This window comes from Corythoichthys intestinalis, chromosome 2, assembly GCF_030265065.1.
Source record: "Corythoichthys intestinalis isolate RoL2023-P3 chromosome 2, ASM3026506v1, whole genome shotgun sequence".
Classification (NCBI taxonomy): domain Eukaryota; kingdom Metazoa; phylum Chordata; class Actinopteri; order Syngnathiformes; family Syngnathidae; genus Corythoichthys; species Corythoichthys intestinalis.
In genome coordinates, this window is record NC_080396.1 from 27886640 (window position 1) to 27899626 (window position 12987).

At 39.1% G+C, this 12987-nt stretch overlaps 1 protein-coding gene across 3 annotated transcripts in view; it reads right to left on the reverse strand.

Annotated features, from left to right (window-relative positions):
- Nucleotides 1-12987, reverse strand: part of LOC130930814 (inactive dipeptidyl peptidase 10-like) — a 50463-nt gene that overhangs the window by 17015 nt on the left and 20461 nt on the right. For all 3 annotated transcript variants that reach the window (XM_057858991.1, XM_057858985.1, XM_057858979.1), the window contains exons 4-17: nucleotides 12082-12176; nucleotides 10334-10408; nucleotides 9832-9884; nucleotides 9654-9735; nucleotides 9465-9585; nucleotides 7482-7636; nucleotides 4111-4208; nucleotides 3910-4033; nucleotides 3691-3729; nucleotides 3509-3616; nucleotides 3348-3439; nucleotides 2433-2480; nucleotides 2228-2346; nucleotides 2072-2119 (exon numbers count right to left, since the gene is read on the reverse strand). In XM_057858991.1, coding sequence (XP_057714974.1) covers nucleotides 2072-2119; nucleotides 2228-2346; nucleotides 2433-2480; nucleotides 3348-3439; nucleotides 3509-3616; nucleotides 3691-3729; nucleotides 3910-4033; nucleotides 4111-4208; nucleotides 7482-7636; nucleotides 9465-9585; nucleotides 9654-9735; nucleotides 9832-9884; nucleotides 10334-10408; nucleotides 12082-12176 — 1257 coding nt within the window. The remainder of the gene's footprint in view (nucleotides 1-2071; nucleotides 2120-2227; nucleotides 2347-2432; nucleotides 2481-3347; nucleotides 3440-3508; nucleotides 3617-3690; nucleotides 3730-3909; nucleotides 4034-4110; nucleotides 4209-7481; nucleotides 7637-9464; nucleotides 9586-9653; nucleotides 9736-9831; nucleotides 9885-10333; nucleotides 10409-12081; nucleotides 12177-12987) is intronic.

A 12987-nucleotide genomic window follows, 5' to 3' on the forward strand; every position in this document is an offset into this window, starting at 1 on the left:
TTTTATTTTGCCAGAGGTGGGTGTGGCGGATAAACAATGCATCACTGGCGCAGACTACAGCATCGCAGAAGTTCTATCAGGCGCAGTATCCATGTGCAAATACTACTGCCTGGCGAAGGTTTGTTCCTATAACTTCTGGGGAGGCCTGTAGTTTCAGGAACTAACAACTCAGGTTCCTACAGTTCGAAAGCTGCTAAAAATAACCCATTGTTACATGCTCGAGTTTGTCAGTGTGTATGTGCTTGGGTATACAGGTACTGTAACTGACGTCACAAAATGGCTACGCTCCAAAGAGCTGATATTTTTGTGGTTAAACTGTTTCTCCGTTATAAGAGGTCTAAAGTTTGCCATTAGCATACTTACAGTGGGGCAAATAAGTATTTAGTCAACCACCAATTGTGCAAGTTCTCCTACTTGAAAAGATTAGAGAGGCCAGTAATTGTCTGCATGGGTAAACCTCAACCATGAGAGACAGAATGTGGGGGGGAAAAAACAGAAAATCACATTGTTTGATTTTTAAAGAATTTATTTCCAAATTAGAGTGGAAAATAAGTATTTGGTTACCTACAAACAAGCAAAATTTCTGGTTGTCAAAGAGGTGTAACTTCTAACGAGGTCTAACGAGGTCTAACGAGGCTCCACTCGTTACCTGTATTAATGGTAACTGTTTTAACTCATTATCGGTATAAAATACACCTGTCCGCAACCTCAGTCAGTCACATTCCAAACTCCACTATGGGCAAGACCAAAGAGCTATCGAAGGACACCAGAGACAAAATTGTAGACCTGACCTGCACCAGGCTGGGAAGACTGAATCTGCAATAGGTAAAACACTTGGTGTAAAGAAATCAACTGTGGGAGCAATTATTAGAAAATGGAAGACATACAAGACCACTGATAATCTCCCTTGATCTGGGGCTCCATCCAAGATCTCACCCCGTGGTGTCAAAATGATAACAAGGACGGCGAGCAAAAATCCCAGAACCACACGGGGGGACGTAGTGAATGACCTACAGAGAGCTGGGACCACAGTAACAAAGGCTACTATCAGTAACACAATGCGCCGCCAGGGACTCAAATCCTGCACTGCCAGACGTATCACCCTGCTGAAGAAAGTACACGTCCAGGCCCGTCTGCAGTTCGCTAGAGAGCATTTGGATGATCCAAAATAGGACTGGGAGAATGTGTTATGGTCAAATGAAACCAAAATAGAAATTTTTGGTAGAAACACAGGTTCTCGTGTTTGGAGGAGAAAGAATATTGAATTGCATCCGAAGACCACCATACCCACTGTGAAGCATGGGGGTGGAAACATCATGCTTTGGGGCTGTTTTTCTGCAAAGGGACCAGGATGACTGATCTCTGTGAAGGAAAGAATGAATGGGGCCATGTATCGAGAGATTTTGAGTGAAAATCTCCTTCCGTCAGCAAGGGCATTGGAGATGAGACGTGGCTGGGTCTTTCAGCATGACAATGATCCCAAACACACAGCCAGGGCACGAAAGGAATGGTTTCGTAAGAAACATTTCAAGGTCCTGGAGTGGCCTAGCCAGTCTCCAGAGCTCAACCCCATAGAAAATCTGTGGAGGGAGTTGAAAGTCCGTGTTGCCCAACGACAGCCCCAAAACATCACTGCTCTAGAGGAGATCTGCATGGAGGAATGGGCCAAAATACCAGCAAGTGTGTGAAAAGCTTGTGAAGAGTTACAGAAAACGTTTGGCCTCCGTTATCGCCAACAAAGGGTACATAACAAAGTATTGAGATGAACTTTTGGTATTGACCAAATACTTATTTTCCACCATGATTTCCAAATAAATCCTTTAAAAATCAAACATGATTTTCTGGGGGGGGGTTCCACATTCTGTCTCTCATGGTTGCGATTTACCTATGTTGAGAATTACAGGCCTCTCTAATATTTTCAAGTGGGAGAACTTGCACAATTAGTGGTTGACTGAATACTTATTTGCCCCACTGTATACTAGGTGTTGTCTTTCCTTTTAATACATGTGTTGGCATGTTGTGACTTTCCTGCAATGATATAAAGAAAACATTTGTCTGCCAATTCACTTACATTCCATCTCATCCAAGCTGAGAAGAAGTACTGATGGAACTCCTGGACCTAAGTGTGTCACAAGAAGTAAAATGCAAAGTAAAAAAATATATTTTTGGTATAGAGAACAGCGCCATTGTCAACATTTAACCGTGTTTGTCACAGTGAGTGTTTTGCCTTTGCAGTGCAGGATGGCGTGCTGCGCATCAGGACTGATATCCGCCTCAAAGAACGTGCATCCTTCTCGCAATCCACAGGTCAGGCATTGCATTGGAAACATACTCAAGGTGGACACACTGATAGAGAGCATATATGTACACATGTTGGGAGAGGGAGGAGCAAAAGACCACTGAGTTGGAGAGTCCAATGAGTGCATTGCTACCTGTATAAATGCCTTTGATGTGCTGAAACTTGAGTGCTCAGGAAGTATCTGAGTGGAGGACAATTCATTCATTCAATTCATTTAGACCTTATAGACCAGAGGAGTCCAAACATTTTCTTCTAAGCGCCACTTTGAAAAACTTCCCATTTTATTTTTTAAAACAAACTATTTCTGGTAGAAATGTATGACGCCGAACAACCTGAAGTTAACATAAAACATTTCGAAATGGCATGGGGGGCAGAATAATGTCTTGTGAGGCAGTCATTTTGAAATGCCCTTCCAATGGCATTTGGCAAACTACTGGCAAGAAAATTATACACTTACAAAAACAAAGTCTAAGCTGTCAAATGCTGATGGTTCCAAGTCTGTCGAAATATTAACTGCAAGGAAATGGAAAAAAAGGAAGTGGAGAGTGGTTTTTGGGAAATCCAGTGTTTCTCAAAAAAAAAACAGCTCTGTAATAAAACAAAATGTCAAGGACTTTTCAGGTTTTATTAGGCAGCCAGTAGATCTGTATCTCACTAAAGTAGTATGGAGTTCATCTCCCAGATTTCCATTTACACACTCTGAATGAAAACTAAAGCAATCTGTCCTTGACTGGCAGCCTCGACGTGGTGCAGAACATAGCACAAACAATTGCACTTTACGCCATGTGCTGCATGAAAAAAATGTTGTTACTATTTTTGTATTAGCAATATAATAGCAACATTTTAGAATCTGACTAAAATTTGGATACTGACAACATTATTGCAGTTTTAAATTATTTTTACTATTGTTCCCCAGCGTTATAAGTCAATAACGGAAAAATGTAAACATGGTTTTTCCATTTCTTTTTTGCTCATAGTGCCTTAGACCTTAGTTTGGACATCTCTGTTTCACATTTTGAAATTGTTTTAAGACACAGAGGAAACATACATGACCTGCTTGTTTTCATCATAAGACACAATTTGTGTCACCTCCCAGGCACCGGACGTTATATGCTCCATTTCATCCTTGTCACCGCCAACCTAAAAAACACACAACAGTTTTCTTTATCCTTTGCTCTGTTTTGATTTTGTCTTGTGCAATTTCTGCACCTTTTTGGTAAACATGGTGATGTGGTGGAAGTCACCCTGACCACCTTGTCTCACAGGAACAGCAAGGAAAAATCTGCGTATGTCTTTCGAAAATAAAGGCTCCTGGTTCTGCAGTAGGGAAAAAAAAAATTAAGCCCTGAGAAGAACATAGGGACGAGACAACACCATCTCTGTAAACTTACCTGCCTAGAGATCCATGAATCTGAAGAGTCCTCATGCCTCTGAAGCCCAAATTAAATACACAAACAACAGTGGTGAGTGAAGTGCTCTCTGAATAATTGACAATAAATTTGTAAGTGCACGCAAGGACCCTGGAGTAACAGTATCATTTTATACCCCAACTAAAGGCGGACGTGAGGCAGGGAATCCTGTGAAACGTGAGAGGAATGAGAAGTACGCACCGCAAGGCAGACTCCTACAGCGGCATCACACACTGTCAGCACTGATGCATTCTGGGCCCGGGTGATCCACCGCACTGCAAGGTGCGTGTTACTGATCCACTTCACCATGGTGATGTAGAAATCCCTGCAGAGGAGAAGCCCAGAGTGATATGAGACAGAAGATTTAGTGTTTTGTGTGCGAGCGTGTTTTATTTGTGTTACCTTAGCTGCAGTCCATTGGGAGGCTGCAGCTCGACAGTGTGCGTTACGCCGAAAAGATTGACCACAGACAACTTGGCTAATGGGTTTTTCTGACCAGCCTGAGGAAATATTCGGAATAATATTGTCAATTTGTTTTTTTCACCAACCTAATAAAAATACTTAACCCGCTATAGGGCACTTATTTAACTTATTGGCTGCCATTGATGGCACTAAACGTCCGATTTATTTTAACTGGGAAAGGCTGGCAGCGATCCTCCCAGTAATTAGACAATGGCAGGCAATGTGTTAAATACAATGAAATTAAATAAATCAGAGGTGGGTAGAATAGCCAAAAACTTTACTCAAGTAAGAGTAGCGTTATTTCAAAATAATATTACTCAAGTAAAAGCAAACGTAGTCATCCAAAAAATTTACTTAAGTACAAGTAAAAAAGTATTTAGTGAAAAGAACACTCAAGTAATGAGTAACATTGTGGGTAACTGCTTACGATGTTTGAGTTTCGTTTTTTAAACAATGGTATTTTTTTTCTAGGCGCAGTTATCCAGATGAATTGTTATTATTATACTGTACTATAACCTAATACATAACCACATTAACCCAAATAATTACAACAACAACAAAAAAAATCATTGAATTCCGGCAAGAGAAAAAAATCTACAAAAATGAAGCATCATTCTTCCAAAGAGCATGGGTGTCCTCTAGCGGAGAAAACATTTCCTATTATGAAATTAAAAGACTAATATTGGTGCCAAATAAAAAGTAGGACAGAGGTTAAAATCCAGGCTTTCGAGTCATGTTGACGGCAGCGCTCTGTGTCAAATACTTAATTTTTTAAGGTGCTTTAAAGACTCCACGTGATTGAAGAGGCCGGCGTGAGCATAGAACGGCAGGCTTGAGCCTGATTGGTAGAACGGAGTCATGTGATTATTTGTCCGACGTCTCATTGGTGAAACTGGTAGAGCCACTGTTGGCAAAAAAAGGAGTACATTCTAATATATAGCATAAAGAGGAAAAATGTGACGAATAATGTAGCCCAAAGTAGTGGAGTAAGATTAGTGTTACTTCGTCACAAATCTACTCAAGTAAAATAAAAAATATGGCTCAGTAAAACAACTCTTAGAAGTTCATTTTTGTCAAAAAGATACTCAAATGTAACGGAGTAAATGTAATGTGTTACTACCCACCTTTGAAATTTATTCATTAAATTAAAAATAGAAATAAAAAAATCACCTCTAGAACATTACTATTACCATAACTAGTGTTTAATTTTCCTAAATTTGTTTTTACTAACATTTTATCAATTTATAAATGTACTTATACACGAACATAATTTATACAAATGATATCAAAAATACAATAATGATTAATTTAAAAAAATATATACTGTATATGCAAAGTATGTATAATTATTAGGGGTGTAACAGTTCACGTGGATATCTTGAAGTGTTTCAGTTTTGCATGTTTGGTTTGGTTCACTTGTGTATCATTTTGGTTAAGTTTTATGCATTTCTTTTTACACTTGTGGGCATGATAAATGCAAGCGAGAAGCCTGAGCTAGGAGAAACTCCTACCTCACTATACTCTCTCTCTATATATATATGCTGTTTGGGAACACATAGGCTTACCTTTCAAAGGGAACCTCGGACTAAAAGACTCATAGGCTCTAATAAGCCACAGTTGTTCTCTTTTAATAAAATTATTAGAAGCACAAAAAATATTGCCATTGCTTTAAAAATCTATAATATTTAGTGCATGTTTTGACCTAGGGAGGGCGCCATGTTTTATGCAAGCAATGGACGCTCGGGGTGATGACATAGATTGTAATGGTCACTAGAAGAACGCTAACGGGTTACTCCAATTCCTTCTATGCGGCGAGACGTCCAACAGATCCTCACATCGTTTAAAAGCGGCGAGTACCTACTATTTATGTTTTTATTGAGTCTTGCTTTAAAGTAGATTGTTGATTTGTTGACCACATTAGTCAAGTAGCATATTTAAACCACCCTTATTTGATATTACCACGTTTAAGTATTTCCTAAGGCATCTTTGGTATGTTCTGTCTGTATGTATCTAAACAAAACAAGCTGAAAGCGCACGGTAGTACTTTGGGTGTCAAATTCACCTCTTGTAGGACGCTTTGGCACAACACCGGGGGTTTTTTTCCGCACTCTCGTCTCTTCTCATCCCATCTTTCCTGGTTTTTTTCGTGCTCATTAATGTTCCTCTCCGGTTCAAATTGAAAGGATTGAACAGATGACATGTTTATGTCACTAGAGTCATACTCTGGAAGCACAACCATGCGACGTCACCGCCCTGCGATGTAAACAACAATGGCGACCTACTAGTTAAGCTTTTTTACAAATTGTATAAAAACGAAAACATCAAGAGGGGTTTCAATATCAAAACTTATAATAAGGTTTATCTTTTAAGAACTACAAGCCTTTCTAGACGTGGATTCCTTTGAAGTTATCAATGGACAAAGGCAAGCAGATAAATCTAAAGTTGTGTGTCAACATTGCTACACGTAGATTGTGTATGCTATAGGGAACATGAATGTGTATGTGAATGTGAATGAATGTGTGCACTACAGGAAACGTAAGAAAATCAGGTTGTTATTGTTACTGCAACCAGATCTGTGCTTTCTGCCAAAAATGTAGAGAAGCTTGAATACCGACTTTTGTTATGTTCAGGCTGTTACTGCTAAGAAAGTATTAAGTATAAGTAGTAAGTAATAAGTATTTTTAATAAGTATATTTTTTATGAGTTTAATAAGTTTTTTTTTTTTTTTAATTTAAAAACTCAGTGTAATATATTTGAAATATCCCCCAAATGGGTCGCTTTTATTTACTCTGCTCTTTTTTCATTATTAAAGTATTTGAACTTTTTCTTTTTTCCCCCTTTTCTACCTTTTTTGTACAGAAAATTAAGCAAGCACTTCATGAAACTGATAAGAACCAAAATTATTTTTTAGTGTACTGTAATACCCCAAATAATTCTAATTAAGATCTGGCATAAAACTGCGTGGATATCACATTTTGGGTCATGTAAGGTGGCCATACTAAATATTGTGGCCTGTATGACCCAAAATGTGATGTACATGTATGGAATGTCAGCTTTTTTAATGAAATAAAATAGCCACTGTGTCATCATCATTACTAAATTTGAAAAATAGAAGTGGAGCTTTGGGCGCCTATCTGTTTTGTTGGTGTTTTCCACCTTTTGGTGATGCATAGGTTGAGTGAGCATTAAGAAAAAGTTTGATGCCTGTCTCATATGACAAAACAATCAGCATTGACCTACAATGTGAAAACAGACCAAGACAAACATTATCCCACCATATCTCTATTGTTAATTTCGTGTTTTGCTCTCACCATGGGATATGGATACTGCAATCCTCGGGGGTAAGTGCTTCCAGTGAACTGGGCCAAAGCCATGTTGGGTACCAGTGTGTCGTTAATGGTGAGGTAAGCCAGTTTCTCTCCATCAGGGGACCACCAGTGGGCCAAATGTGAATGCAGAATCTCCTCTGATGGAAAACATACACCTCTGTACAAATACTGTATTGTGATGTCACTTTAAGATCCTCCTTTTTTAATATTTCTTTGAGTTATTCTTTTATCCGAGTGCTTTGCCCCCAGAATTGCGAAATGGAGAATCTTATGGAAAAGGTTGAATTGTATATAAAAAGTTGTGATTTCAAACAAAGTCTATACATTGAATGCCTACTTATTCTGAAGTCAGTAGTGGACTTTCCATTGAGACAGAAGTAGAGCTTTGTTACCATTTTGATTCTTGGGATATTTATTGCATACACACCCATACAATACAATTCAAATAATGTCTAAAAATGCATTTGCATTTTTATTCAAAATGTAACAAACCTAACACTTCTTTAGAGGTAGAGGCACATGTTTAGATTGTCTTTCGGATTATTACGGATTGCAGATAAAATATTGTTCTTCACCAACATAGAGTGTGACAGTGACAGGACTACACTGAATATCACACAGTGTGTGTGTGTGTGAGCTTTAAATAATGATGGGACTGTTCGTAGTACAGTACACTATAGATATGAAAATGAATCTCAGAAAGAACTGCTTATCAAAAATTAAAATGTATTATTAGCATATAATGCATGCATGAATCTGTTCACCAATGTAGTGTAGAATTTTTATGGACTAAGAAGACTGTCTAAATACCCGTATTACTGTAAAGAGATGCCAAATGATCAAAGAGAATGTCTTGTCTAGTTGCTCATCTGAACTCATTTGCTCCCAAAAACATATAAATGCGTTCTATTTTTAATTGCTTCAGTATCCAAAAAAGGTATTTATACATCTTTTACGCTTTTTTTTTTTTTTTTTTTTTTTAGACAAGAGGCATCTCTAGGTTCTGTTGCATTTAAACTGCAATGCACAATCCGCAAAACTCATTTTAATGCAATAAAACTGGCCGCTGGAGGGCTGTAGCGCATTTTGTGAGAACTCATCTCGAGCCAAGAAAGGAAGTGAAGAAAAATAGTCAGGAAACGGAAGTTGAAGGGATCTTGTGAAGACGCGTGAGAATTTGAAAAAAATGTGGAGAACGATCGGGAAAAAAAAGGCAAACGACACTGGAGGAGTGTTTTGAAAAGAAAACGAAACCATCATCAAAGAAGGATTCTAAATCTAGCGTGATGAGACAGACTGTGACGGCCACAACAGCGTCAGGTTCCACACGCGTTCTGCGGAGCTCACGGTGCGTTACTCCTGAGCCCGAGGCTGAAACCAACGATGAAGATGATGAAAAAAGTGAGACTGATCTTGATCCGGACTCATCAGATTACTGAGAGCCACCTCATTCAACCGGGAGCAGCCAAAAGCCTTCCCCGTTGTTATGTGTGCAAATAGTTCAACAGTTCAATAGTTTAGTTATGTGTAAATAAATTTTTACTTTGCGATCAAAAGCTCTATTTGTTTGTTATTTTGTAGAACGAAAACATTATTCATTTTGGGGTGTCACAAAAGCGAAAAATAGCTGTGTTAAGGTCAAAGTTATGTTTGAAATGTATGCTTTTACAAAAAGCTTAATTTCTCTGTTTTTTCATCAGAAATTGGAAAATTGCTCAAACTAAGCTATTTTCTAATGCTGATTTCTAAAGAATGGAAAAAGATATGAACTTTTTTTCTGCTGAAAGAAGAGAGTCTAATCTTTCTTTTGGTGGGTTCCATGTTTATATAGCAATAGAACAGAATTTTCTGTGGGCCTTGCAAAATCAGTCAAAATCCAGGAAAACGGCCGGGAGCGATGGGCCTTGCTCCAGTGAAAATGGCTGGGAGTGAATAAGTTAATAGAGGCAAGTAGATGGTGCACACCTTCATACAGCCAGTCAGCAAGCCCATTAAAAATTACTCCCTCCATGCCAGATGAGGTGATCCTCAGGGAGTTGCTTCTCACGTCCGACTGGTAGTAAATGTTGTTCTCAAATATGTAAATCTGGAGCGAAATAGGAGTGTTGGAACATTCCCTTGAAAAGAAAATGAGTTACATGATTGCATCCCTACCAGTTGTTGTCCTTGTTTTCCCCACGCAGCATACTGCAGCACAGCATTCGGAACTTCTGGAGGGTTCAGCTCCAGAACCTCCCTGAAAATCCCACCGACATTTGAACAAACGCCATCGCCAGAGTGTATGATGAATGAAAGGTGAAAACACACACGCGCACACTTACACACAAGATACCTGGTGTATAAATTGTAAACAATGTACGAAGCCTGGTAGGAATGTCTGTACATCTGGAAAGAGGAAAATCCATCACACAAAGCAAACAATGACTCACACCTGCAGGTTGTAGAGACATGAAGGTGACCCACATTGTGCAAGACATAATTACAATTTATTATCAGGCCCTAACAGTGTGAGTGTGTGAAGAAAAGAAACCCTTTGCATGACGACAAAACACAAACAGTGAAATGTATAAAGAAAGAAATTAAAGATAAATAAGACAAAAAAACTGCAAACAGAAAATCATTGCACATCTGTTAAGCACAGGTGGCAGGATTATTTCCACAGCCGGTGTATGTGTGAGTTTCCATGTGCGTGTAGCACGTATAAAAATACGAAAATGCATACTCCAACAACGTATTTGATTCAATTTTGTTGGAAATTAAAAAGCTATAAAATGAATGCGAATACAAACGAGAAGAAGGTACAATGCCAGGACGTGAGTGATGACAGTACGTACCTGTTTGACATCATAAGCAAAGAGCGCATATTGAAGGTCCGCTGAGAGTGAGTACTTCACCACCTTAAACGCCACCTAATGAATGAAACAAAGTAGTTAACTGATGCAGGGTTTAGGATCCTAACCCTAAACCCTTGTGCAAGTTCTCCCACTTGAAAATATTAGAGAGGCCTGTAATTGTCAACATGGGTAAACCTCAACCATGAGAGACAGAATGTGGGGAAAAAAAACAGAAAATCACACTGTTTGATTTTTAAAGGATTTATTTGCAAATCATGGTGGAAAATTTGGTCAAAACCAAAAGTTCATCTCAAATTCTCAATACTTTGTTATGTACCCTTTGTTGGAAATAACGGAGGCCAAACATTTTCTGTAACTCTTCACAAGCTTTTCACACACTGTTGCTGGTATTTTGGCCCATTCCTCCATGTAGATCGCTTCTAGAGCAGTGATTTTTTGGGGGGCTGTCGTTGGGCAAAACGGACTTTCAACTCCCTCCACAGATTTTCTATGGGGTTGAGATTTGGAGACTGGGTACGCCACTCCAGGACCTTGAAATGCTTCTTACGAAGCCACTCCTTTGTTGCCCTGGCTGTGTGTTTGGGATCATTGTCATGCTGAAAGACCCAGCCACGTTTCATTTTCAATGCCCTTGCTGATGGAAGGCGATTTTCACTCAAAATCTCTCAATACATGGCCCCATTCTTTCTTTCCTTTACACAGATCAGTCGTCCTGGTCCCTTTGCAGAAAAACAGCCCCAAAGCATGGTGTTTCCAGCCCCATGCTTCACAGTGGGTATGGTGTTTTTCGGATGCAATTCAGTATTTTTTCTCCTCCAAAAAGGAGAACCTGTGTTTCTACCAAAAAGTTCTATTTTTGGTTTCATCTGACCATAACACATTCTCCCAGTCCTCTTCTGAATCATCCAAATGCTCTCTTGCGAACCGCACTTAGGCCTGGACATGTACTGGCTTCAGCAGTGGGACACGTCTGGCAATGCAGGATTTGAGTCCCTGGCGGCGTATTGTGTTTCTGATAGTAGCCTTTGTTACTGTGGTACTCTCTGTAGGTTATTCACTAGGTACCCCCGTGTTGGTTCTGGGATTTTTGCTCACCACTCTTGTTATCATTTGACGCCACGGGATGAGATCTTGCACGGAGCCCCAGATTGAGGGAGATTATCAGTGGTCTTGTATGTCTTCCATTTTCTAATAATTGTTCCCACGGTTGATTTCTTTACACCAAGCGTTTTACCGATTGCAGAATTAGGCTTCCCAGCCTGGTGCAGGTGTACAATTTTGTCTCTGGTGTCCTTCGACAGCTCTTTGGTCTTGGCCATAGTGGAGTTTGGAGTGTAACTGACTGAGATTGTGGACAGGTGTCTTTTGTACCGATAATGAGTTAAAACAGGTGCCATTAATACAGGTAACGAGTGGAGCCTCGTTAAACCTCGTTAGAAGAAGTTACACCTCTTTGACAGCCAGAAATCTTGCTTGTTTGTAGGTGACCAAATACTTATTTTCCACTCTAATTTGGAAATAAATTCTTTAAAAATCAAACAAAGTGATTTTCTGTTTTTTTTCCCACATTCTGTCTCTAATGGTTGAGGTTTACCCATGTTGACAATTACAGGCCTCTCTAATCTTTTCAAGTAGCAGAACTTGCACAATTGGTGGTTGACTAAATACTTATTTGCCCCACTGTAGATGACCAAAATCCAAACACAAAAACGAGGAAAGCAACTTACAAAGGTGGTGTTATTAAGCAGGACTTGAGTCTCGTTGAGAATGAAGTCAAATTTCACAACATGATTATCTCGGTTCCTGTACACAACTTCAGAATCTGAGCAGGATGACAACAAAACAAAATTGTAAAATTTCTGGAGTCCAATATTAAAGGTCAGTCTCTGTTTTACCCTTTTTATTTTAGAGTACTGCACAGTGTTCATGTTCATTTGCAGTAATGTTATACACGTCAAGCAGACTGATTGATCATATTCGCATCCCAAGCTATATAAAAGTAGTTTCAGGCAATAAAACTACTGCCAATGAGAGTCCAGTGCCTGGTTCCTATGGCAACGTAAAGGATTGAATAGTAGCCAAGCGGCTGCTGACAGCAGAAGATGCTCAAAGGGTATCTTTGAGCATGCTGCCTTATTTATTCAGCGCATCTTTGTTTGTCCTTTGTTTTTGAAGGTCACGCTCATTCCTCTCTATCCTACATAATGTTGCTTTAAATCTTAAGTTGAATGTAGAACTCTTAAACAAGTAGTCACTGACTGTTTGTTTTAAAGTGTAGATTATTAGAAGGGAGTTAAGTTATGCGCCAAATTAGAATTTAGCTCTATCCATCTTTCCCTATGGGTCACAGGAACAAAACCAGACTGATGCATTGCCACAGGAACACAATATTTAGATTAGTTTGTACATTTATAAAATCTAATTTAGATGTGCTTCTTGAAGCCACCCTTTTAAGGGATGAGTTTCAGTGTAAAATGCAAAGCACCTTCAAATGTCCCCAAGATAGCATTTAAACAAAAAAGGATGGCAGACAGTCACTTGGTTACTGCGTCATCAATCTCAACTAGTAACTGATACAACCGCCACCATCAGTGGACGGAAATATTTCAGTGTGTTTCTAAATCTTCATCACG